This window comes from Opisthocomus hoazin, chromosome 19, assembly GCF_030867145.1.
Source record: "Opisthocomus hoazin isolate bOpiHoa1 chromosome 19, bOpiHoa1.hap1, whole genome shotgun sequence".
Taxonomy (NCBI): domain Eukaryota; kingdom Metazoa; phylum Chordata; class Aves; order Opisthocomiformes; family Opisthocomidae; genus Opisthocomus; species Opisthocomus hoazin.
Window position 1 is genome coordinate 13,349,200 of NC_134432.1, and position 27,850 is coordinate 13,377,049.

The 27,850-nt window shown below is 44.8% G+C and overlaps 1 protein-coding gene across 1 annotated transcript in view; it reads right to left on the reverse strand.

Moving 5' to 3' along the window:
- DDX31 (DEAD-box helicase 31) overlaps positions 1-27,850 on the reverse strand; it is a 50,819-nt gene that overhangs the window by 9,852 nt on the left and 13,117 nt on the right. Inside the window, 6 exon segments of the mRNA XM_075439047.1 lie at positions 1,108-1,288; positions 6,592-6,703; positions 12,645-12,726; positions 18,472-18,611; positions 20,652-20,702; positions 26,632-26,691. Coding sequence (XP_075295162.1) covers positions 1,108-1,288; positions 6,592-6,703; positions 12,645-12,726; positions 18,472-18,611; positions 20,652-20,702; positions 26,632-26,691 — 626 coding nt within the window.

Genomic DNA, 27,850 nt, shown 5'->3' on the forward strand with positions numbered 1-27,850 from the left:
CTTTAAAGACAGTAAGACACACACTCTGCTCCTGATGCAGTGGTATTTGTCAAGGCCAGGAAGGAAGAGACTATCTTGTGAGATAAATCAGCACTCTTACAGCTTTGCTCATAATGTGCGAGACAGTCAACTTCAGATTTAAGAAGCGAAAAATACTAATTTCTCTCTGCTATCTCCTTGATGCTTTTATCATCCCACGCCCTACACCAACAGCAAGTACTTAAGAGCATAGCTGTATCTGTAAGAGTCTTTCCCTAGGCAGGGATGAGGACAAACGGTTGCTACTGTAGTTGATCCTGAGCCAGGGATCACAGCTCTCTGTAGGACCATGCAACTGGAAGTGGGGATGTGAATCCAAAAAATCTGGCAGCTTCTACTATGGAGGTGCTTGGCCACGACAAAAGGACTGGTGCTGGAGCTCTAGCAGCCAAGACCTGCTCAAGAAAGAGAACCACTCCAATACATGGGAAGTCTCATGCTTTGCTCTGGAACACTGACTGTACCCTTCCTCATCCTTCAAGGTAGCTCTCAGGCGAACTATAAATAAATAAAAATTAGGCTGTTTCTGCTCACAAGATTCATAGCAGATGGTATTTTTCCAAGTGCTCAGAAAATGGAAAAGCTGCAGCAAAACACAGGCTAGGGTTCTAGCATGTTCTAGCCCTAGTTCATAGGGCACTCTGTGTAGGTGCATCCCCCCACTTAGCAGCTTCCTTCAAAAATGGAGCATCTTTATCAGAAGTCAAACTACAAAGTGAGCTGCTTGTTTTTGATTTGTTTAACTGAATTCCCACTCCAACGTTCAACCAAGTTGCTTTAATAAATGTGATTTTTAAGCTCTCTAAAGCCATTAGAAAAAGCGGAATGAAACATCAGCTTAGAGAGCAATGCAACCTAAGCCAATGGCTCAATGTGATTTAGCCTCTTGGGAGTCACGACCTGCCCACAGCAAGGGCATTGGACTAGATGATCTTTGAAGGTCCCTTCCAACCCAAACCATTCTATGATTCTATGTCTCCTGGAGCATCCACAACAACCTCAAGGAGCAAAGCACACCACAGCTTGTTGTGTGGTGTTCCATGGCTCAGGAACATCAAATTGGCCTACCTTTTTGGTCTTGGTTTGGTTTTCTTCTTCGAGCTTGCAGTTGGAAAAGCAGTCAGGTTCTGGGGGGCATCTCTCAGGCCAAAGCTCTTGGCCACATGACCCAAGTGGAGAGATTTGATGTGGAAGATGTGCTTGAGGTTCCTGGGATAGGTGGTATAGGCACAAAGGAACGACTGCAGTGCTGAGGGAGGGGAAAAAAAAAAGTTAATTCTGTTTGCTACTGCATTTTATATATATATATATATCCACACACACACTCTCTTAAGGATTCAGCTGTTCCAGCTGAAAGGACACTGGTCTTGTCCTTTGGGACGCCCTCTGGTTAGCAGCTGGTAGAAAAGGTTGGCATTTAAAAAAAAAATCTGTGAAGGCTGTATAGTACTAGTACAATCCTGAAAGAAGAAGGTAGGTGGTGGAGAAGAGGCAGGAACAGCAGCAAAGCTACACCAAATTGCCCTAGGTTTGCCTCTTGCTAGGATGCCCCTTCTGCCAGCAAAGGTGATGTTTGTAGTGCATCTCACAAGAGTCATTGACATCAAATGGTAGTAGTTAAGGGGAGAAACAGAGATACAGGGATGAGAGAGGGAAAGAGAAGCATGGAGGTGGCATAGGAAGACTCCTCTGATACTACAGTCCCAGCAGTCCATGCATTTTTCACCAGTTACTAGCTAGTCCCTCATAAATATCTGAGAGCCAGATGGATTTCCTGACTCATCATCACACTGAGAACAGAGCTCACCTTCTCAAAAGGGAAAAATAATAGAATTGTGTGCAAATTTCCCTTCACATCTTTATATTCCTATAATGCCTTTCCCTCAGGGCTCATTGCTCTAAAGACGATCATCCACTAGTACGAACACTGCCACTGCTCCTCCGCACACCAAGAACACTAACTACACCCAGGCTGTCCTCTCTGCTACAGGGAATAGAGGGACTTCTAGTAAGGAAACTCTACAGCTCCAAAATGCCTTCTCTTCAGTCCCCTGGGACTCCTCTGCTTGCTAAATCTCCTGTGCCCCTTCCAGCCCTCACTCCAGCCACCACCTACATCTTCCTCTCCCCCTCAACCCTTGACAGCAGCAAGCTCTAAACTCTAACCTCTCCTGCCCTTGCCTGTTGAGCCGCCGGACCAGCAAGTTTGCCCACAGCTTATGTCTAATCTCTTGGCAGCAGCCAGAGATTGGAGTTTATGAACAGTAATAAAAATGTCATTTTAGCAGATCAGCTCCTGGAAGGACCCAGGGAATCCATCAAAGCTCTGTTTACCGAGTAAAGCGAACTCCTTTTCCCAATCAATGAGAAGAAAAGATTGAGTTTTTTGCACCTTCTTCCCAATTTTGCAGTGTTACTCTTTCAGAGGAATCTGAACATCAAGAGACCTGTGTTTTCCCAAAAAGAGAATGCTAAATTCCAAATACCCTGTCTCAGTGTCTCGTCTGAAGGCCACCCCTCTGAGGGCTTATAAACCAGCTCACATGCTCTCAAAAAACTCTATTCTGCTGCTTTTTTCTTCCGTACAGTCATTGGTCAAATTCACCTGCTATGAGAAGGTGTAACTCTTCAAAAGGAACAGTATGAACTTGGTCCCGCTCTGAATTTGGTCCCGTTGGAGCTAATATAGCTGTCTTTCTTGCAGCATTTGAAATGGTTGATACTAAAGATCCTGTTATTATGAAGGCTGAGCTCACCTCCCACAGTCCTTCATACAGGAAAGGTTGCTGCTACTAACTCCCTGGATCAGAGTTAGCGAATCAAAGGCCCCCCTCTTCCCAACGTCCTGACAGACAACCTCCAGACCCAGTCCCGAGGCACAGCATGCAAAACCAGGAGAGCTGCAAGGCACGAACCCAAAGCTGGACTAACAGCCATGCCATACCAGCAGGCTGGAACCTCAGCTTGTGCAACTGTCTCACCTCTGAGGAGCTCAGAGCTGCTAACGTTCATTACAGCACCCATGAGATTTAAATGAAGACCTTTGTGGGAGAGATTCTCTTTTTAGATCTTTACTATCACGTCTTTTGACCTCTCAGTGTTGCCAGAGTCATGTTTTCCAGCTTTTATGTGCAACAATGGTGGCCAGATATTAAAAGCCTTTTTATTCTTTTTAAAACTTGAAATTATTTTATAATTTTGTGATCAAAGAGATAGAGCTTCATGAAAACAACTCAAAAAGACTTAACAGTGATGATCTGGCCACAGTTCACATAAAGGGTACCTCATCTCAACGCCCCAGGAGCAAAGCTACAGTTTTTGCCGCACCAACATGAGTCTAAGGCAACGTATGCTGACCGGGAGGACGTTCAGATACGTACTGGTGTAAGAGAGTGGATTTAGAATGGTTCTTTGCACCTGTGCATCCCCGCTTTTCTCTAGAAAATGTAATTGTGGAAAGTCAAAGGGCAAAAAAAAGCACGTTACATATGATTGGAGGTTAGATAGGTTGGTTTGTTGTTTTTTTAAACTGGGGACAAGAGGGTAATGAGATATGAAAGTGAGACAGGTGACATAACCTGTTCACCACGCTCTCAGCTGGCAGCCAGTTCCCGGCGCTGGCCCCAGAGCGCAGCCTCTGCCGCACAGCTGGATAAATCAGTGGAGGCACTTTGCCAGCGTACAGAGCATATGGGAACAGGAAGGAAGAATGCACCAAACCACCACGGATTCAAGCTTCGTGCCACAGCAGTGGGCTCCTGTAACTCTGCTGTCCCTCTCAACACAAGGGTGCTGAGGACATAAAAGGATGAGGCAAAAGGCTCAACTGCTGGCTGTAAAATGGGGAAACATGGAGGAGAAAAGCAGGTTTTTCTTCCTTACCTTTACTGTAACCCCACTGGCATGAAGGATTGGAGTCTCCTGAGCTCTACCTGTCCCCACAACTCCAAAACGGAGTACCTGTCACCATGCCACCCTTCAGCTGAGATGCCTCCATCTCCCAAAAGGTGCTCCACACTTCACGAGACTCGTCCTTCAGCTGGCAAGGCCCAACCGCACCCCTTCTCACCGCTGATCAGTCAATCAAGTTTGAAGGGCAGCACCTTCACTGAACCACTTGACTGGAGTTTGGAAAACACCGGACCGAAAGGCAGAAGGGGTGAGCGGGCAGGGAGCCACTCGCCTTTTGAAAGCGGGCTGCAGTGAAAACATTGCTTATTAACACTGACTAGGTCAGAAAATGGGGAAAAAAGAGAAAAAGAGAGAGAAACAAATGCATCTCTGGCACAGTTTCCAATTGATTGTCTGCCATGAAAGCAAAAGCCAGCTGCCATGTTAATTATTCATGATGCTTGGCACAGAGGGGAGGAAGAGGGGGCTTATGGAAGCCACTCAGCAGTGGAAAATTTGCATATGTAGATAGCAGAGTAGGAAGAAAGGTGGAGTGTTCCTGTGCAAGACAAATGGGATGCACAACATTTCACTATTTCCTGATATATTTTCTGTACTTCTTGTCCGTGGCTAAAAATTTATCAGTGCTGAGGTCAGCAACAAGTGTGCACAGGGGAATGTGTGTGTGCAGGCAGTGATGGACGCTGGATAGAGAAGCCGCAGAGCTTTTCAAAGTGTGGCCAGAGCCATTCAGTTGTTCTCGTCACAGTCCTTTCAGGTTAGAAGTTTGCATGGGTTATAAGGAATCCCAGGGGAGCAACAAGAAGCTCATCCATACGGAATCAAGGATTTCACTATATTAGTCACATGCTTTGAGACTGTGGACTTCAGAGTGCAGCTATAGCAGTGATTACACCAGTTAAGTAGCACAACACACCTGAAAATGGGTGCAAGCAAGCCATCTGTGTAGCAAGCCTGTAACGCTTTCACTGTAAGAGAAAGGTATTTGGAAACCCTGAGGAAAAATATGAGCACTGCGGCTGTGGGAGAGCGGGACGAGAATCAGTGCAGTGACATGCACTGGCAGGGAGCAGAGCAAAGAGTGGAACAGTAGGATTTCAAATACCTCGCCCATCAATATGGCCATGCATCATTAAATGCATGCAGATTAACGTGGGGTAAGCAGGTAGTTATAGTACGAGCTGTAGTTTTTCTGCCATGTCATCACCTAACAAGTTCATAAAACACTCAGAAAAAAACAGCACCTCTGACCTCTTGAGCAATCACTTCTCATGATTCCAAACAATTTTAATGCTGAGCTTAACTTCTATCTTGAGAACACCCTTCCCTTCTCCAGTTTCTATGATGACATTGTACAGCTCAAAGGCCAATTTCCCCACTTGGTTTCGGACCCCTTAGTATGTGGTTTATGTAGTTTAGTACATATGGTACACTTGCACCACACTTGTACGCACACGCATACAGCAGGTACATATAATGGTACACAGAAATGGCGTAGACCATTACAATTCATCTCCTCAAGACCCGTCATCCAAACCTAACTGGAAACGCTGCAGAACTGAAATCAACAGGACTTCTACGCAAGCTTAGACAGCAGGATTTGACTCAGAGTAAAGTGACAAATGAGGTGAAAAAGAAAAGTTTCAGGAAGGGGGACATGTGGGAAGAAGAGACTCAAAAAAAAAAGGGGAAAGGCTCTTGTCCTATATATTGTGAGCAAGAGTCTCTTCCATAGAGAGTTTGCATTTTGTGGACTTGTCTCAATATTTAATAACCAAATCCAAGTAATCGTCAAGGACCTTTGGGGCCTGACTTCCCGAACTGCCTTCACAACAGCTCTTCAGTTTTCAGGTGCACCCATATCAGTCTTCTTGGGTAACAGAACAGTACGTAGGAGAGGGGTGCCTACGCTGCACCACCTTTTTGGCTCCTCTCATGAGACTGCTTAATTTTCCCACTGCAACTCTGGTAAGTTTTTAATCTTTCCCCAAAATCCATCTCCCTCAGGATTTTCCAAACTGAGAAGCAGAAGGGAAGAGTTTCTTGTACTGCTGTGACAGCTGCTGTGCATCCTGCTTGGCAAAGATGGGAGATCAAATCCCAGATTTGCACCTAGCCATAATTATTATTAAATCCATCCCAGTTTTTCTTCTTTCTGTCTTTGTGAATAGTTACCCCCTCTCTCATTTTTCTCCCACCCCACACAACAACCTCCAGTCTAAGATCCTTGCCTGTTAAGGGTTACTCCCAAGGCATCCTTTCTTACAGGCTTCACATTCATCCCTGGTGTAAACTGAAAGCATCTAACGAGTATTGCACCAGGATGTGGTTAAGCAGGTCACCCACCACCTTCCCAGCACAACACACATAATCTATTTCGCTCATATGATTGGGTCAGAGCCCTCAGATGTGAATCCTGTCGAAAGCCAAGATTAAACCTCATTTGCACGTAATATGGGAATGCAAGAAATTAACATTTAATATCATCACAAAGCCTTCTGGGCCCATCTCAACCCCCTACAGAGCCCAACAGCCCCAAAATGTTTCTTCCAGGCCTTTTCCCTAAAGCTCTCCCCCAGAAGAAATCCTTGGCAACTTACATGAGCCCTTCTGGAATAAATTGAAGAGAACTGCACTGACCTTTCTTTGCCCACCGGACGGTCCCCTCGCCGGAGTGAACATAATTTTCAAATTTTGTCTGCAAGATCGTGGCCCGCTCCCGGACTTCCTGAGGGTCCGTGCCACAGGATTTCTACAAGGGCGGTGGGAGGATTAGAGGAAAGAGAGAATTTGAGTCAGGAATAATGAAGCAGTTTACAATAGATTTAATAACAGTAAAATCACACAGTAACCACCCAGGGGCCAACAAAGGTAATCCTCTCAATATTACTAGAGAAAAAAAAATACAGATAAAGATGTTAAAGTCAAAGCAGCCAGTGAGCGCTGTGTGGTGAGGAGAGCAAATCAGTTTTAATTTTGTGTTTTCTAACATCTGTCACTTATCTTTTTCCCCTCACTATTTCCCCTCCCGCACCCCACCGATTCAACAGGCCAGATAACTCCAATGGAAATATGCAGTGGTATCTGCAATGACTCCCCCCAGACTCTACACCAGCAGTTTTAGACTGACATTGCAAGTTCCCCTGTGCAGCTCCCCAAAACACCTGGTCTGCTGCTGGCACTCGTGGGGCAGGAGACCTACGTTCCGCCCCAAGCTCCGGAGAATGGACCAAATTCAATACCTGTGAACAAAGCCAAGTAAACAAACTTCTCACTGCTGATACCTACGTGAAGTTTTCTCACTCTTCTCACTGCTGATACCTACGTGAAGTTTTCTCACTGTCAACCAGTCATTCTTCACAGTAATTGCCATCATGTGGTTCCTCTAAAATAAGACAAACCCCTTGCACCAAAGGCGTGACAGAAGAAAATTCCTTAGACCAAAAAGGGCAATTTTGCATGTGCTCAAGCTTTCCCAGGATCAGACTGTAGGATGCAGTTCAGGAAATGGAAAGCAAATATTCCTGGGAGCAAGCTGTCACTGGGAGGAGAAAAAAGGCTGGCACTCGCTCTCTGCAGTGCTCGGGCAGAGAAAGGAAAAGTGAACACGAAAACAAGAGAATTTTTGATGGAGAGTTGACAGCAAAGTGCAAAGCCAAGCATCCATGGATGTGGACCCTTCCCAAGAAAGGACAACAGTTCTCAAAAGCTGCTCAGACAGAAACCAGCATCCAAGACTGAGAGTGCCAGATCCAAGGCAGTAACTTGATACTGGTCAGACCCTCATCCGACCAGGGCTGACTGGAAACAAACCTCCAGCTCCCATGACTCTACACTAGGCCTGTAACAAGGCAACAATCCTGCTGTTCCTCCCTGGTACATGGTAATCCTGCTAAACCTCCTCCCCTCGCTGCTCACCTCTGCACTGCTGCCAGTCCAGGGGAACCATATCACACTGCGAACCCCGGCAACTCTGGAAGCCATGCAACGCTGCTGGCACCCTACACAAAATGTTTTGCTGACCCAGATCTGCCAGTCTACAGCCTAAAAGCAAACCTGCCCAGCGACAGCCCCCAAATACAGTCTAAATTCCCTGCACAGGGCCCTATTTTGAACCCAGGATGCCAGAACTTCCAGCCACCACATAATTTTCCAACGAAGCAGATATGAGGACGCGAACTCCTGCTCACACCCTACCTGGACTGACCGTCCACCTGCATCTACAGCAAAGACAACGGCACGTATTTTAAGTCTACATGAGGAGCCTCCCAAATTTCTGGTCCCTGCTATGTGTCTCCCAGTCCCAATGGGAACTCGAGAGAGACTCACAACACAGCCCGTTTCACAGACGGCTTTGACTTAATGTGCACCTATTCATCAGCTGAGACCGTCTCCAGTCGAGGGGCCTCTGTAAAGGTTTAATAAACTACAAGTGGTGCTGCCTCCCCCAAAGTGGACACTTATCGTTGTGACTAACAAGTTTCTATTGACGTGAAACATAAAACTTTCTCCCCCCGCCTGTCCCTCCTAGCCCCCATCACTTTTCTTTTGTTAAGCCTCCTGGCAGCACAAAGTGTCACCTTCCCCACGTTTTTTAATATGAATGTGAAATTAGTGAGGTTTGCCCTTTCCCCTGGCGGACAGAATCCTCTGTTATTAAAAAGTAAAGCACTTTAATAATGAAAACTTTTTCTCTTTTTCCTGTGTTTTAACTGTTTAAAATTAATGAGAAGGGCATAACGGTTGTCAAAGCGATATTGAAAGCTGGGTAGCCAGGACCGAATAAGCACGAAAATCCCTCCAGAGTGTTAAATAAACAGTGCTTCAGCCCCCTCTGAATCCCTCTGTTGGTTAGTGTATACATTCTGTAACAGCACTCAGAATAGATCTGAGCACCGGGGAGGCAGAAAGGTTTCAGAATTCCAATAAAGGCCTCAAATTAAAGACAGCCTGGTGCGAATTCCAGGAGAAAATTAAAGAGACCTCAAGCTTAAGTGACAGGTGACTTGCTTCTGTGTCACAACTGTCAGGGGATTTAGTGATAATATGGCAATATATTACAAAGGACTTTTCTTATTCCCCCCTTTAGGTTTCAAAATGAGGCATCTCTTCTTCCTGGTGCTGGGGGAAAAAAAAGTAAGACAAAAATGAGGGATAAAAAACTAGGTGCATAATTTCCAAAGTGTGAGGTCAGTCCAAGAGAAATAAATGAAAAAAATAGCAAATGGCAGGAAACATAATGCACTTGGAAAACAGCTTCTCCCCTCCTGCCATCTCCACCTTGTCTTTTATCCCCTTCAGCCCCTTGAGACAGATCTCATTTTAAAATTGCCCCCTAATGGGCACAAAAAAAAAAAAAAAAAAGAAATCTGCATTTGATTCCTGTCTTCTAGGGACATTAATCTAAAAAAAAAAAAAAAAAAAAAAAAAAAAAATCTAAATTTAAAACTGACTCAGAGCCAAACTGTGAAAATAGAACCTGCACACTATGGGAGTGTCTGGCCAGATCAAACAAAAAGTGCTACTGGAAGTGCACTGGATGCCACCCTGTATGCTCTACTCACACAAGCAAGCTTTAATCCTGCTCGTACCCTGGTTCGGATGAACTGGACAATTAATTTGAGACCTTGCACAGTTTTCTAAGAACCAAAAGATAAAAGCCTACCCCAGAGGTTTGCCTGATCTACTCTCCATCTAGATGAATTTGTTACATCTGTTAAGTAAGCAGCATTATTGTCATTATGGAGAAATAGTGGGATAGAAGAACTTTTTCTACCTTGTGTTCGCTTGGAGTAAGAGCTCATTCCGGCAGATCCCTAACCACTAGCATAAGGACTGGCATCAGCAACACGTCTCTAAGCTAAAAGAAATGGCCTTGGTTACAATATTATCTAATCGGCTCCAGACATCAGCAGGACTCCTCCAACTGCCAACTACACCCCGGAAAAGACATTCAGAAGAAAGAAACTTCTGATTATAAAAACTGCAGCTTTTAGGTTTGAGAGGCTGGGATAAGTCCTGAAAGCCTCTGATTTCATTAAGAGAATATGTTAATGACAGAAGGGATTGAAACACAATAAAACTGGACTGAGGTAGGAAAGTTCTTTCTTAAAACAGTACCAAAAAAAAAAAGGGGAAGGGAAAAAAAAAGCCAAAACCCCAGGCTGTAACATCTCCTGCTTCCACTATACTTCAAAACAAAATGAAGGATTTTGTTTTAATAACAACTTTTTACTAACCTCCACACACCTTCTCTAGAACTCACCAAGTCCCCCTGCCCCCCTCCATAAAAGTTGAAAGATCAAATTTATTCTCTTTGTAGGCAGGTGAACATTCACACACCCAGACATAGCCACATATATATTTTATACACCTAAATATAAAATATACATTTTACAGGCACTCCAGCTTGCTCCCTGGCTGCACACAGAAGCCCAAAAAATACATGTTCCAATGTGGTACTTATAATGGACTTCAGTTGAGGCAATGAGAACCGAAGAGCATTATAATGAGGTTCCTGCGTGCATGACTACAATATATACACGACTCAATGCATGGAGAGCTGATAAGCAAAGCTCATACTCTCTCGAATGACAACATCACAAATGGATCAGGTTCAGCTCCTCATAACAAGTCCTCAATCACTCCCTGTCCTATGCAATGTCCCACTGCATTCCTATGACAAACTTACAGTAATAGAGATTAACCCTCCTGAAAACTTGGAAACATGCCCCTGCAGCTTCTGAGAAAGCCCTGCAGACCACTTCTAGAGCCTCTGATGGCAACAAAATACAAAGCTAACAAACAGAAGGAATCCTTGCTTGCACTTCATATTTTTCAAGTAATTCCTGAAGAAGCTGATTTGATATTGACAGAATGATCGTAATTTCATCCCTGCTAAATGATACAGGCTTTTTTGTCCATAAAGGGAAACACTGGCACTCCCAATCCTTTAAGATTCTGAATCACATAAAAATTGGTTGTTCTGTATTTGTAAGTTCCTGAAGCAGATTCAGACCATCCTACAGCCAGAGTGGGTATTTCTCAGTTCCAGTGAAGTCAGCAGCAAAATCCCATTCACTTGATGGCAGAGGGAAGAGAGGAATTCAAGCCCGCCTTTGACTGCAAGCGAAAGGAACCAGCTCCTTCTGTACATGTACGCATATACAGCGCCTGGCACGGCAGGGCATGCCCAGTCACCACTGCTGAGTAAAATCCAGAGTAATAGCTACTTTCAAATAAGGCTTGGTTTGTTATTTTTTTGAAGGAAAGGGAGAAAGACAACAGAAGATTATTTAGAATATTCTGTGCTTAAATGTGTAGAGTATTTTACAATTTGAAAGCATGGTAGAAGCACCAATTTGATCAGTCCTGGTAGCAAACAGGCTTGTTAGGTTTCCATTGCTGCTCCAAAGGCAAGGATACAAAGGCACCGAGATGTTTATGTGAGAATTTTCAAAAGGATCAGTGATTTTGAACCCCCACCAGTACTGGGCTCTGACATTCAACAACATTCAGCAGACATTTTCTCCTGCCACTTCTCAAAAGCCAAATCATAATTTCCTAGAAAAAAACATGTTCTCTTTTTTGCCCACTTTCCATGAAATAACATTTGCCCTCAAGCCCAGAACAGATCATATTCTGTCCCACGTCAGCCACAGATTTAAAGTTCAACTTCTGCATAAATGAAATTGTTGAAAAACCTCTCTAAAGGAAACTCAAAGCTACCCACCTACAAGCACATTCATGAGAAAAGGAAAGTATTTATACACAGAAGAACTACTAAATTTCTGCATTATCAAAGGTCAACTATATTTTTACTGATTTCTTGAACAAGTTAAGAGGTCATATCCTAGGCACATTCCAGACATTTCAAATATAGGCATTACAGGCTGATTTCAGTGAAAAACTGCAGTGGTGGGAAAGAGCTGTAAATAGGGCTGTATCCCATACAAGCCACAGATCTGTCTTTCTGTGAAGTACAGAGTGTGTAGGAAAACTGAACACCTTTCAAAAGCCTATTTACCAAGAACACTACAGTTTGTAACAGTCAGCTGCAGGAAACGAGAAGGCTCGTACACGGTGTAACACAAAGAACGAGCAGGCAAAACAGCAACAAGAGAAAAAAAGAGCATGCTGCATCATGCTTGACACATCCTTGACTTCCATTCAAAATGAGGGTTCTTGAAGGATTTTATTTGCCAGAATGCAGAAATGCACAAGACATCAATTGCAAAGGACTGAATTCTGTGAATTAGCAACTTCAAGGCAGACCCAAAGCTTGCTGAAGTCAGTGAAAAGATGCCTGTCAACCCAGTGAGCTTTGTTTTAGGCTCCAAGTAAATACAGATAATAAAAAACCCTACGTAACACATCACCAAATACATTTTCCTTATTTCTTCACAGAAGTTTTGTGTCACTTCTGATCTCCAACAGTATTTTTGCACAGAAAAGTCAAGGAGAACAGAAGCATTGTGGGGAACAAAACCCAAAGCTTTTGCAGCCAGAAACCTTTAGTGTCTGTTATAAAAATATTTGCTGAAGAGTTAGAAGCAACTGCTTTTTGGGGACAACAGTTTAAAGATCGGATAATTGTGATATAAAGCAGTTCTATAACTATTTGCACTGCCCGACATCACGGATATACCAACCCTCCTATTGTAAAGATGGAAGCTAAAGTAGAATAAACTCACCTTGTTTCCTGGTCTGTGTAACCTGAAACGATCATCTTTCATCAGGCTGGCTAATATCTTCTCCATCTTTATCTCTGAAACACTGAAGGAGCAAAGACAAAAAATTACCGTTTCTCCTACTTTTCAAATACAGCATGGAGCAAGCCACAGGCTGATAACGGATAGCAAAAAGACTGAGATTTACACATTCAGCTTAAGAATTTATCCCTGAAATACAGGAGGTCTTATCCAGACACTCCACAACCCTAAAAGTGTAACTACTGTAAAATCTCAACCCCATCTGAACTGGTGCTTTCACTGGAACACAGACACAATTCTACTAAAAATCTTGTCACCGTTACAGGTCACCAACTCGCACTTCAATTCTAACAGAGTATCGAAATAACTGAAAGTCTCCTTGGTTCTCAACAAGAGTAATTGATTAAAGAAAAAATTTAGGCCTTTAATTATGTTTCCGTTGTTTTAATAATTTTTCTTTCCTTGCACTGAGAAGCGCCAAGACAACTGGCAACCATTTGGTTATGTTTTCCATTAAAAGAAACTCAAAGCAGAGCTGAAGCAGCTCATAACATTAATGCTTCTTGCAGACTTGCTTTGTAACTGTACACAGTAAGATCTGCAACCTCCACTTTGAACCCACAGTGTCAAACATTTAATTGTACGTTAGATGCCACGGGCAGGGAGCAGAAGGTGTCTGCATTCGGTTGCTTGTGGAAGTGTGAGCTAGAGACTGACAGACATACACACACAGGCTGGCAAGACGCCCTCTGCTTACTCTGCTACCTCTACATCTAGTCTCCCCCCAAGCTGAACTTCCAGATTCTCTGGAATCAGACTTTGCTCAACTCTCATCCGAAGGAACAAAGTGGTCTGATGTTTACACACATTGTTTTCCACTCATGTTAGCGCCCATGCTCCCAAAACTAAAGGGCTAAAACTAAAGCTGTTTAAAGACACAGCTCCTTCCTCTCATAGTGACTCAAGCTCAGAGGGTAACAAAAGGATCCCAAGGATCTTTTCCTATCAAGCCAGCTCTCCCACAGCTTCCTTCCCTCTGGGCACCTCATCGCTCTTTCCCACAAGTTCTTACACCATTCCAACTTCTTGCTGCGTTGCTTGGGTCAAAGCTCAGAGACACACTTCCTGATGGACACATTCACCATTCAGAGCTTCAAAAGCCACCTCTGACACCAAATACACGGTTTGATTTCCTTCCCCGTTCTGAGAACTCGCCTTGCCTCTCATCTGAAGTGTAAAACCGAAGCCCAGCCCATTAGGGACCCCACAGCATTTTTTTTAAATACAGGAGACTCAGTCAGCTGTCCTAGCCAGGCTTCACACTGGGCATTTATTTTCATTCTGTCGACTCGCATTCCTCCTGTAGATTCAACCAGATGATTTATTCCCCAGTCCTGCCTGCACGACACTGCTGGCTACTGCTATGGCCCAGATACTGGAAATGCTTACGAACCTGCTTCATTTTAAAGCGAGTGGTCCTACTTCCAGGTGCATTTACAGGGGGCTAGAAATTCTTCCTCCTCTTTACCACTGTCTTGCGGGGCACACGCACACCAGGTGACACAGTACAGGAACAGCTGTGCAGCTCCAGGCCATCAATATCACAGCTGCACCCAAACTGGGTCCCATTTCCTAGGGAATTACTCAGATCACAGAATCACAGATCACAGAATAGTAGGGGTTGGAAGGGACCTCTGTGGGTCATCTTAGTCCAACCCCCCTGCCGAAGCAGGGTCACCTACAGTAGGCTGCACAGGATCTTGTCCAGGCGGGTCCTGAATATCTCCAGAGAAGGATGATAAAATGAGAAAGATTATAAAAGCTGAAGCTCGTGGGCCCAAATTTTCAGCAATGGGCAAAGGTCAGCTCTAGAAAAGAGATTCTTTTCCTTTTTATACCAGAATAAATCATAAATACTGCATGGAAGCCAAGGAGTTCATCTGGGGTTACATCAGTGTAAGGAAGAGAGAAATCTTGGGGGTCCACACTTCTCAGACAGTCCCGAAGATGTATGTGGTTTCTGGAAGGAAGCACTGCTGATATTCTTCAATTTGTAAAGTTTAGAAAGAAATTGTAACTACAAGGATATCCCCTTTCTTTTCACTCTGAGATCTCTAAACACCTGGTTAGAAGGAATAGATGAATCTTTGCCATACTGTGTTAACAGGATACCATGATCCTCAGCTGTCCCCCAGTCCTTCCCAGTTAAAGTGACAAATACCTTTCTTTACTTTTGCAATCTGACTTTTCAACCTCAGCCAGCTCATCACTGCAGCATAAGGAAAGGAAAAGAGATGGTCCAGAGAAACAGCCATCCAGCCTGGAATGTACAGGCCAGTGTTGCCACAAGATCTCCTCCATGGGAGAAAAGCCCCATCACTGTGCAGCTGGGAGTCCCGATGTCGCAGATTCCTCCACAGAGGATGCAGAGAAAGGAGGGGGGGGGTGATGGGGGAGAAGGGGAAATGGAGCATAAAAAGACAACTGAGGGTTTCTCTGTCTGTTTTTGAAAAGTGTAACAGTAAATTAAAACATAAACGGCAACCACTTAAGCAAGAGAAAACTATGCCTCCCCTTCCCCCCTCCCCCCCCCCCCCCAAGGTTGCTTTGACACCACTATGAATGAAAACGTCAAACCTTTGACATTGATTTGCCTGAGACGTCACCCCCTCTCCGGTCCCCCTCCCGGCTGGCGCGCTGCCAGCTCGCAGCCGAACAGAAACGTGAACTCGGTTCACAGCGGGGAGCATCGTGTGAGGGGAGCAGGGGAGGGGGGCAAGCACAACCGGAGAGAAGGCAGAGAAACGACTCGTGCCTTCACGGTGATGCGTTTTCCTTTATAAATTAGTTAAGCCACCGTTAGGAGATAAAGAAATTATCTGATAGCTGTCGAGGCAGGCGCTGCTAGATTGCAGCTGAAGGATCTAAAAGAGACGTAAGGGGAAAAAAAAAAAGTGAACCTCACTGACTTTCTTCTGCTTATTGCCTCCTCCCTTTAAAGGAAAATCTGTTAGTTATGCTTAAAGCTGAGATGGAGCATTTTGGAGTCTAACCTTTTTAAAAAAAAAGAAAAAAAACCCAAGAAAAAAGGAAAATAAGGAAAGAAAAAAGAAAAAAAGAAAAAAGAAAAGAAAGAGGAAATGTACAGAAAACCTGAGTGTGCATGTGCGTGCACACACGCGTTTACAGTTAGGTAGAGGAACCACAACTTCAAGCCACACAAAGACCAAAAAAAGTTGCAGAGAGCGGCATGCAGCTTCCTTGCACCCCAATGGGAATTGCTGATCTCAGCAGAGCCAAAGCGAGATCGTTTTGGCAAAGGCTAACGCTGCTTTTCCACAGCGGAAGCCAAGGAGAGGCTTCAGGTACCGGTGAAAATTAATTGCGAGCGATTTCCAATTTCAAAGGCAGTCATCCCTAATTCCGAAGTGAATTTTCATCCAGGAACAAAGCCACGTCTGCTCTCATTACTTCCGACTCTCAACATTTCTGGACTTGCTCCCATGCATGCTGGGGTGGGTGGAGGGGCTTAAGAACAACTCTGGGTCAGATCCTCACCTAATGTAAATCAGCACAGCACTGCTCATTTACACCACCTGAAGGCTGCAGGGACCCGTCTCATGCTTTGTCTTCTTAGAAATACATATTTTATGAAGTATTTACATTTCAATAAACCCAGTGTGACTTTCATTCAAAAAAGAAAAAACAAATTAAAAAAAAAAAAAATCACAACACACACTCATCCGCAACAAAAACCAAGAGATTCAAAAATTAAGCAAGGAATAAAAAAAATGCAAACTCCAGTAACTTGTGCAGTCCAAGTCAAACGCTACAAAGACTTAGGATAAAGAAACCAAAATTATCAGTGCTTAAGAGGATCAGTGACAGTCCAACACACGCTGCCTTTCGCCCTTGCACTGAATTAAATTGTCAGGATTATCACCATACTGCTCTGTTTATGAAGGGTAACAGCAATTTGTGCTGATGGCACTCGCTGCCTTTAGCTTCAAGCTGCCTTCCTGCATCTCCTCTGTAATTCATCAGCTCTCTTTTCTATCCCGTTGTCCCTTCTCACTCCATGCACTACTGTGTGGAAGAGCCGAGGACGCATGACTGCAACCAGGCCGATTCGCCCACCCATGCCAATTAGACACTCATTTTCTTCCATCTGAAGACAAGGGTCAAGGAAGGCAAATTACACTCCTTTTTTGGCAAGTCCCTTACCTGCAGGGCAGGGCATTTTATGAAGAACATAAACCAACCAAACAAGAAAAGACAATCCTCAGAGCTGTTTGGCTGTACTGATTTGAGAAGTGGAGGAAAAAACAAAATTAAATAAACCTCCCTCTGCTCATGCAGCAGTCTTCCACAGATTCCTGAAGAACAGTGGCTAGCTCAACAACAGGTCTCCTTAGCAGATATAATTGCCAGTGTGAGTGACACTGCTCCTTAAACTTGTACAAAAACAACAAAATTGGATAAAAGCATTAACATTTAAAATTAAAAAAAGGAGGGAAATTTCCTTCTCCTTCCTCCAACACTTCCAAAATATTACAAAATAGAAAAACAGAACTTTCCACTTGGAGTTAAAAATTCACAATTATGTGGGATTTCACCTTTAAATGTCAGTGCTGTTTGTTACATGAAAAAAAACCCCCTGTCAGCTTAGCCCTCCACGTCTTGCTGGTGTCTGCTTAATAGATAGTTACCTGGGATGATGGATGGCTCTTTGTTAGACCACTAAATGGCTCACAGCCTAGAATAAGCCTGTATTTACTGCCAACATTTGTTTGTTTCAAGGATGCAAAACCAAATTCGACTCCAAGTAGCTCCACCCGACATAAACACAAGAAATAAAAGAGAACTAATTTGTGCGTGAGTTTACAGGGCTCCATCAACACCAGCACAACACTACAGGGACTCTACCCGGCTGCTGTTCTGAAACGCTGAGAGACAGCAGTGCAGGGAGCAAGGGGAGTCACATATATCCAGCTGACTGCCGAGGAGGCTTGAGACCCGACAGTGCTCCCGACTACCAATGCTGAGCAGCGAGTTGTGTTTTCATCCACAAAAGGACCATGGTGCAAGCAGAGCTGGAGTAAAATCTCACCGCGTGTCAGCCACCAGGTAGCTGAATGCACGCCGGGCTGGTCCTTACCCAGCCTGGCTCGCTCTCCTGACCGTCTGCTCCCAAGTCCTAGCTAGAGCCGGAGTAAGAGAAGCTTTCTCAGCTAGCTTGGAAGCACACCCCACTTTCAGTCTGCAGAGTCCACCCCCCCTTATTGCCTCCCAGGACCATACGGGGCACTCACCAATTGCAAAAGCCTCTACTGTTACTGTCGCAAGCCACTTACACAACACATCTTGCCCAGCTACCTGCCAAATATGACCCACAGCTCGCTAGCTATTTCTCTGCCGGATCTCTCCTGAAGAGAAAGCACAATCTCTGACAATATGGTGCTACGCAGGCAGATGGCCACTTACCATTTGACAGACTCATTTGACTTGTGATCTCCACATAGCCACGATTTGAACCCAGGGCCAGAGAGGTAACAACCAAGTGCAAAGGATCTCCGACTACCGTCTCCTCTCTGCCCCTCACCACACACATTCACTCATGCACAATCTGTCAGGCTGATGATTTTCACACACTTTCGTTCTCTCCTTTTGCTAGTCTGGGGCCAGTCCTGGATCACAAGAATTAATAAATTCTTATTAAAACCTGCACGAGACACAGTCCCGCTGAAAGTGCCATGGAAGGTTAATTAGCAAGGATGAGCTGAAACTTTTGTTCGCGTTTCTGACTCACTTAATCTTGTGAGAAGCCAGCAAGCTGACATATTCTGCCTCCGAAGGCGCCAGGACAAGCAGGCTGTTCCCGTGACAGCCAATGCGAGCCGTCCTCCCGATCCGGTGGATGTATTCCGCAGGTGAAGCCGGAGCGTTATACTTCAAAAAGGGAACATGAGAAGGGAAAGGAGGAATTAACAGAACACAGCATGTTAATTATAAACGAGACACTCAGCCTGCTCATCTGAAACAAAAGGGATCTTCGCAAAACCCACATGCTGTACCTCCCTCGGAATTGGCCTGTCTATAAAGAGCCCATTGGGCTCGTCCCTGTAACCATCACTCAGCCCCCTCAGCCACAGCAGTTTTTGACATGTGAATGTGACACATTGGCCAACTTCCAGATAATAGGACAGTCTCACCATCTCAGTGTCTCTCTTTGCCTTTTACATTTTATTTCTATACAGGCACGTCAGGAACCTGTTTTCTTCCCTTAACAAAAAAAAAAAAAAAAAAAACCACCAAAAAAATCTCACTAAGACTTCAAACCAAACAACCCCCAGGGCTGCCCACACAGAGCGGGAAGCTGCCTCCTCTGCATTTGGGAGAAAAGCCATAAAATAGAAGACAGTGGATTCATATTTGGAGATGGGCTAAATTGCTTTGTTTTGATTAAAGCAAATCATAGCTGGATATTGGTTAGAAGAAATCCAAGAGAGATGAGGGAGTAAGAGCTTTCAGCAGTATATGGTACAAGTAGCAATCGTCTTCCCATGTACAACTATCAGGCACTACAAAAATGTTGCTTAAAGACCCTCTAATACAGCAGTGCCTCCCATTTACTTCACTGGGAATCAAAACTTCCCAGCCATTTGCAAGATCTGACACAGGGTGACATACTTCCCTCCCTTTAACCTCCCCCTATTCTTCCCCCCCTCCCCTCCTTCCTGTAAAAATGAACATGCACAGAGATACTGCTCAGAAATGAGCCCTCAGCAGTTTAACTGGAAAAAACCCAACAACCAAAGCCCACTCTAGTGTTTATACCTGTGCCCTCTGGCAAAGTTTCTACTGGCTAGAGGTGTGAGTAAGATGCTGTGAGCAATCTAATTGCTCCCTGCAGGTCCTTGCTCTTGGACACTGCTCTCAGGACAGCTGAGATTTCGCCTTCTGGACACACAGAAGTCTCCCAGGGCTTTAGGTAATTTGCACTGTGTTCTAACACTGGCAACTATACCTTTGGTTAAATTACATTAATATACAGATCTGGGAATTAAAGACGTCGCTTCCCCAGCCTTCTCCAACTAGCTAGCTGCTACACAATCTTTCTTTTTTAAAAACACAAAATTAAAACCAAATTTGTTACCTGAAGGGATAAGGTAGAAATTAAAAGGCTTTATTGAGGCTCTGAGCCCTGTTCTTTTTAGCCAGGTGTCACTCGATACATGAGAATCTGGATCAGTTTTTCCTCAATTCAATGAATCTTTTTTTAATTATAAATCTTTTATAAAAATGAAATCTGCTTCATGCCCCCAGCTCCCTATTTGAAACAACAGGCTGCTATTTTTAATGTTCAATCCATCTCCCTTAGTTTCTACTTTTTTCAAAGACAATATTTCTGTCAACAGCAATGCAGCAGTGCTGTTGCTTTTTCTTTTCAGGGAAAATCTGAACGATGCAGCTCTACTGAAAGCTGAATGCTTACAGCTACCCAGTCCCAACCCAGCAAAGCCTCACTTGAAACATTCAGTTATTGCACAGACACTATTGGGCTACTCAGTGCTTAACATTAGGATTGCACTCAAACTCCTCATGGAACTGCCTCCCCAGCAAGCTCAGAAAAGTAGAAACACAGAACTGCAAGCGAGATGGCCAGTACGTCACAAGAGTGGCTTCCTGCGGGGAAAAACGGAGGGTGTTTCCTCCCAGCCAGCGGAATATTATTACACAGCTGATAGCACTGGGGTTACTGAAGAGGAAAACAGACTGTCAGAACCAAAGGTATGACAGCAATGCTGCATCTTAGCAAAACCCTGAGTCCCAGTCCTGCAGTCAGGAACACATGGGTCTCCCACACCTATAGGCACCGGTACAAAGACCAGCAAACCGCAGAAAGAGGGTCTGGACTGGAAAGGGATTTCATCTGAGCAAGACTGCACTTCATACATACGTACGCATATACATACACAGCAAACCTACCTGTACGATCCACGTAACTTGAGGCAGGTCTAGTCCACGTGCTGCAACATCCTTTAAAATTAATAAGGAAATTACTTTAGTAAAAATGCTTTGGAGATATCAGCAAAGTAAGAACTCTTCTGGGATGGCAATTATGCCAGGAAACAACTGGCCATGGAAGTAAGAATTTCATGTGCCTAGTCTGGGGAGAGATGGACTGAAGGTCAGAAATAATGCTGAGGGTTTAAAATGCAAGGAATACTGTTAACAGACTAATGCAATAAAAAATAATCCACTACTATGGCCCAAAGCCTGGAGGATATAAAACCGCCTATTTCAGGAGAGCGGTGTTGAATTACAGCAGTCTGCCGTGTCCCTTTACGCTGTATCTGAGAGCATCATGTCTTCATGGCAGTGACACCTTCGGTTCTTCAGTCCGTTTCATTGATAAAGACAGATCTGCTTGTAGGCACCTACCACCCAAACAGTGAGAGAGGCAGAACCAAATCTCTGGAAGGCAACACTACTTCTGAGCACATCTTTCTCCACTAAAACCAGGCTGCTTACGATGAAAAGGAAAATGGCCAAGGATCCTAGGCCTTGCATGGCACGTCCAAATATGCACTGATCTCCATCTACAAATAACTAGTGGTTTCCTAGGTGATGGTCTGAAGCTGAGGAGCAGAAGACTTGCAGGTCACCTGGTCCTATGATAAAAGGCCAACAAACAATTTAGCAGAATCTGCAGGAAGCTGGAGTACAGCTCAACGAGAGGGGACTGCAGCTATCCCTTAGATTTTCACCAGTCTGGCTTTGATTTGGAGAAACGACGCTCAGCCCCGAAGAATAGAGTCTCAAGATGCTGTCAGGAGTGTTATTTGATGTGCCAGCTGGCGAGAAAACCCATCAACTTGGAGAAGGACTTGAATGAGACCCTTTAGTTATCCACAGCCAGTATAGCTCAAAAAACACACCCTTTCAAAGAGAAGAGAGAGTTTAAATACTGTTCAAAACAGAGAGAGAATGCAAACACATTTCAATCTCCTTTCTTGATTTTCTGTTCATTAGTAATGTCCTCACATACTCCTTGGATTTTACATTCACCACGCGCAATAGCAGAGCAGGTGTGCAGATTTAACTCTGTTAGGAAATGTTTTGGAACACATGTATCTTTTAGCTAGTTGCAAAATAGAATATATTAAGAACGTAAGCAGGAGCTTAATGTACTAAAAATGTGTCAGCCACCCACTGAAGTGTTTTCATGCAACTCCCACACACGTTAAAAGGCTGGGAAGCTGATGTTTTGGCAGCAAAGGCCTTCCCATAAGCACTAGCCAGGTTGCTTTGTGGCTCCAACTGCAGTTAAAGAGGAGACACTTTCCACAGCGCCCACTCTGAAATAACACACACTTTCGCTCCAACACGCTCATTAAGAAATGACTTGTTCCCAGAGTCAGAACGAACAGATGTACAAAAAGCCATTTAAAGGAGGTTGGAGAAAATAAATCAAGAGAAGTTGGGGAACGTGTACAGCAGTTACCAGGATAACAAGATTATAAACTCTACAGCACGATCAGACAGGAGTGCTGACGTCTGATTCCGATCTGGCTGGCTCTGTTACACACTACCGTGCTGACAAGTCTTTGGTCTTTTCCTATACTGTGCTCTCTCTCCCACACAGCAGTCTAGGAAAGGCTGCGTTCGATGACAGGGCTCTGACCTTGGGCCGGGGTCAGTTTACCCAGTAGTAACAGATAATAGATAAATTATCTGCAATAACTGGTAAACAGATAGCTAAGCCGTTCCTGCGGTCAGGAGTAGACACCTCTGACATGCGGAGAAGCAGACGGCAGGGGCAGGAGCCATCCCTCTCATCTATCTGGATTCTTTCCCTCCTCTTCTAAGACACCTTTTCTCAACACCTCTGGCTGGGAAACTACTGCCGCAGACAGTATTGTTCTCATGTGCATTTGCCAAAGCAAGCAGGAAAGTTGAAAAGGTTAACCGAAAGCCTAATAATTAGCCAGGGACAATGTGTTAGGAGGAGACTCTCTCCCATCATCAGCCTTGTATTCACTATTGCTTTCACAATGCCACCAGCTCCACTCAGCTGTTACTGACACATCTCAGCAGCTATTCTCCCGGGGTTTAACTTGGCTTTCTTTCAGAACTGTCTTGGGATTTACTGGTAATTGGAGTGTTTTGCAAACTCTCAAAGATTCCTCAGTATCAGTCCACCTGCGTCTCCTGTAGCTCCTCTTCCTCAGAGACCCTAGTAGCCAGCAGCAAGGCAGAACTAGGATAAAAAGTTTGAGTTGATTGGCTTTCCTCCGCTGGCAGAGCCCATGAGCTTCTTGCTTCTCAGATCTTTAGAAAAATACTTGTGGGTCACCTTACCAGGAAAGAGAATACAACTCAAGCAACAATTATCCAGTTTTACTAGCACTACATTTATTCCATACACAGAAGCACCAACCTGCTGCCAGTGCTTTCGAGAAGCCCCATAGACTTCCAATGCACCGTTCCTTCATTTCCACTGCCTCAGACAGCATTCCCCTTTCCATGCATGACCTCACACCACCACTCCTTAATAACAGGGAAATCAAGAATATGACACCTCAGCAGGTCACTGCTGATTCCTTTCAATGGGCAGTGGAAGGGAGAATTAAGCGACCCGTCTCACAGGAGCAAGGGGAAATAATCTACACCAGTGCAATTTTAAAGAAAACCCAGATGCCAAACAAACGCCATTCTCTGAAGCCTTAACCGTGTTCCTGCCCTGATCCCAACTGCAACCTGCAGAATGGCACAGTATCAAGGTACAATCCACCTAAGGACCCTTAGAAATACTGAAATTTCTGCTTCTAACAACTCAGGTTACCAGCCTGTTTTCGCAGTGGTGGGGGCAAGGGAATGGAGGGCAAAAAGGCCACACTGAAAGCGAGGCTTGTCGCTGCAGAAGATCAGAACCACCACAGCCACAGAAGTTTTGCAAGGGCCTCGGTTTGCTCAGTCCCTCTCACACAATCTAATTAGGGCAAAGGAAATTGCTAAAGTTGCTTTTGAAAGACACTCAATGGTGAGGTCTTGAAGGCCTTGAGCTTGACAATTGGCTGCCTACATGAGGCCTAGAAGTACAGATGGAAGGCAGCTTGCTCAGGTGCCAGGCTGTCAGTTGGATTAAAATGACTCATTTATTTACCAAAGAACCTCACAAAGTGCTTTAGCTAACAGGCAGAGAGGGCCTAACGGCTCTCCAAGCTGGGGAAGAAGCTCTCGCGCCTTCCCGGCCTGCCAAAAGTCATTACTGCCGAGTGTGGAAAGCCATCAGCAGGGTAGAGACCCCCGTCGGCAGGGTGACAGATTGGGCTGCGTAATCAGAGGAGGAAGGAGAGAGCACAGAAGCTGTCAGAGGCGAAAGCTCTTGGCTGGGGCCGCCAGAAAACTGGCAAGATGAGTTAGCGTGACTGAGTAAACAGCAAACAATCTCCAAATGATCTCTCCTCTCTCCCTGGAAGAGATGAACTTGTTTAAAAGGCACATCCCAAAGGAAGCCGCAAAGAACTTCAGTGAAGGAGAGAGAAATAAATCTGGATGAGACCCTCTGAGATACATGGCCCTTCTTTATTTTGTTGTCTGCCAGCTTATACTGTCTGGCAAAAATATTTTATGGAATATATTAATATACATATGACATAGAGCAAATTAATAAAAGGAACAGCAGGTCTCATTGCCTACTAGAGCGGAAAGATGGGTGGAGAACATGGCATAAGGGACAAGGGAAGGACAGCAACATTATTTGTGTCGCTCTTTTGTGAGCCAGGTTTCAAAATTTTGTGGGCACAAAACGTGATTTCGCAGTGAAAAGAACAGCACCATCTTTCTGCAAAACATTTTTGCTGATAGGAAGAAAAGTGTCAGAAAAAGCAATGCCCTCGGAGGCAGGAGGTGGTCACAGTGCCTGGCTGCCCTTTGGACATCTGCGCTGGGGAGGCACCTGTAATGTGGGACTAGCGCAAAGTGTATCTCTATATTAAGGTGTCCATATGGTCCCCATTACTGTGGTAACAGGCCACCTCCTGGTTTCAATGCATTTGTCCTCCCAACATCTCTGTAAGATAGAACAGTGCCACTATCCCCATTTTACAGATGGGGAGCTGAAGCACAGAGAGATTTTGGACTCAGACACACAACTTACTGTGCTTAACGTGCTAACCATGTGCCAGCTGAGCCACAGTAACCGTAACCGTCAGGATTTGCATCCCTGCCTTGCAGTAAATGCAAAGTAGCTTAGACTGAAATGAAGGAGGGTTACGATAAACGCATTACCTCACACTACCCTCTTCATGGCAATCTAGGTTAATTCACACTACCTCCCATTTATGACAGGTCAGGAGCAAACACACAACCATCACTGCTCAGCTGACATGCTGCTACTTGCCTTGTCATCACAATTCCACATCCACTTGCACGGAGTCTCTAGCATGGCAGGAATCACTCCAGCGTCTCAAGAGGGGGATCCCCTCCACTGGGATTTCTTTATTCAACTTATTCTTCTTCCTACCTTGTCAAACAGCTGTGCGTTTCCTGGCAGATTTTTCCAGCCACAGCCTGCATTTCCCCTTTGAACGGTCTCACCCAGGAACTGATATCCCAGTGGTTGCAATAATTCTGCTTTCACTTTGTCTAAAATTGATCATTTGTTGTCTTTCCAAACTCCTTAAACTGAACTTTCAGTAACAAGATGCGTCCCTGAAATTTCTCAGTTATCGACAGCATCTGCGTGAAGGATAACAAAGCTTAGCTATTCATTATTTAGAATTTACCAAACATTTTTTATCTTCAAAACATTTAATTTACACCACTGAATGATTTAAGCTTTGCTATCCTCCTCAGGCGAGACACTTAAGTATTACCTCTGTATACACGGAAACTAAGTTATAGTTACACTTATGCATTGCAAAGACGCATTTTGACCTTGATCAAACCATTGAAAGGCTGCACCCACAAGCAGGACCAAGACTAGCACGTAACAAGTACAATTTTACAGGTGATACAATATATAATCTGGCAACGCTAAATCAAACACTCCTATACACATGGCAGTCCTAGTTTCAACTGCAGGTATAAAAATCTAAAAAAATTCAGCCCTCCCTCTGAAAAAAACTGCAACTAGTTTCCTTTAAGAATAATGTGCTGCAAGAACAGGAGTCATTTCAGAGCTGGAGAGGGTTTCTCAGCTCTAATTACTCCCGATCGCTGTAATTTACAAGTTTGCAGTGGGTAGAAATCGCCAAGATTCACACATTTTCAGATCAACAGCTGCCACTATTAGAGAGCAAATCGTGCAGCCTTCTGCACCACTGCAGCAGGCTAGCTGTGGCACCGACAGGTCAGAAACGAGAAGCGGAAGGTGCCACCACAACACAAGGGTGCCAGCAAACTTCAGTAGAGGACAAGAGTTTCTCCCTCAGCACCCCTGAAGGAAGCTTGAAGGGCAAAGCATGGAGAGCAGCAGAGCATGTGCATTTCTAATGACACCATTCTCTGGTCGGGCTTCCCTTCCATCCCTGCAGGTTTTTGTTTTTAACCTTGGGGTAGTCATTAAGATGGGAAATATCACATTACATCCAATTTACCTGGCAGTTATGGGGCATACTACAAATTAGGATTGCGTTCTACCGACTGCATGCAGAGGGCAAGGTTCCAGTTTCAAATGAACCAATTTTTCCAGACATAAGACCATGCAAAATACTCAGAAGCCTCTTGTACAAGACATACACTCTTTTTGTATATGCACCTTTCAGCAAAAGATCATATAACAGCTTCCAAAGAGGGCACCACTCCTTACTGAGCATGTGAGAAGCAGAAAAAGGAGATGACTTTCCTCAAGGTCAGACAGTGAGCTGGAACTAAAGCTCAGTGCCAAATCCTCTGTTCTACCATTAGGTACCAGACAGGCCCATTAGCATGGAGCTGCGAAGGACTCTAAGTTACTTACCGTGCAAAGCAAGATGCCGGTCTTGGATTTTAGGAACTCCTGGAAGACCTCTGTTCTTTCCTAGAGAATTGAAACAGAAAAATGAAGAGAGTACTTCTGCACATCATAATCAAACAAAGAAAATTAGCTAATGTAATAATTTAACAACTCTGCCTCGTTCACTGCATCACGTACAGCTTCAAAAGCAAAGGAATTGACTTCACGAGTTCCAGCCAGACTCTTCCTGCAAATAGAAAAAAAATCTATGGCTTACAGATGTGGTCCCAGGTAGGAAGGCACAGTGTCTGGGGCAAGCCTGAATGCATTTGGTCAAATCAAAGCAGCCCACAGCTCCATGGTTTGCACAGAAGCATGGCCTGTGTATGTCAAAAAGCAGCAGTTGTTTTACGAGGGGGTCCACAAAAGATTAGGCAGCATCAACAGAAGCACTGGCATACTTTACGGGCAACACAGGCTTTTATGAATGCAAGAAAAAGCTGGACATCTTAACTGCCGTCTGTCCAGTCACACAACGAGCAGGATAAGCCCATTTTGTTGACACAGCGATATAGTCACATCACAAGAGATCAGCCTCATCATGTGCCCAATGGGGCATGCAGACTGTCACTGGACTGACTGCATAATTATTAAGTATCGGGGATGCTCAGCTGCGCAGCTGCTCATGTGAACTGTTGTGGGGTAAGTCTTCTAAGGAACAGGGCAGGAGAGACGAAACCTTGGTCAGAAGCCCCTGCCCAAGAGGGCAAGGAGGCAGGGCTCCTGGGCCCTGCAGGTAGCTGCCACAGAGCTCGCAGGGCACCCTCCCATGGCCTTCCCACAAGAAAAGCCCTCGTACTGGTAAGAGCCACCAATGGGGCTGCTGAAACCAGGATGGAGGCCATTCCCTCCCACGAGTGTCAGAGGCAGGCGATCCTCAGCCTTGTCCTCCTCGCTGGTCTGCACCAGCAGAATTCCTGCAGCCTCCACTCCTAACCCGAGCTCAGGCTCCCAGGCAGGGCTGTCAGCCGCCCCCAGATCCCAAATCACCCTGCCAGCCATCTTTGCAGGAACGTGCCAGCACAGCTCCTCACTTACCTTCACAAGCCTCTTGCTTTGTCAGTCCCAAAACCTTCCTAAACAAACTCCAGTTATTTTAACTAACTACTTTGGGGTGTGGTTTTTTCTTTATAAAAGCAACAGAAACTGATTCTCCAACTCATATCAACGATATCTGCTATCA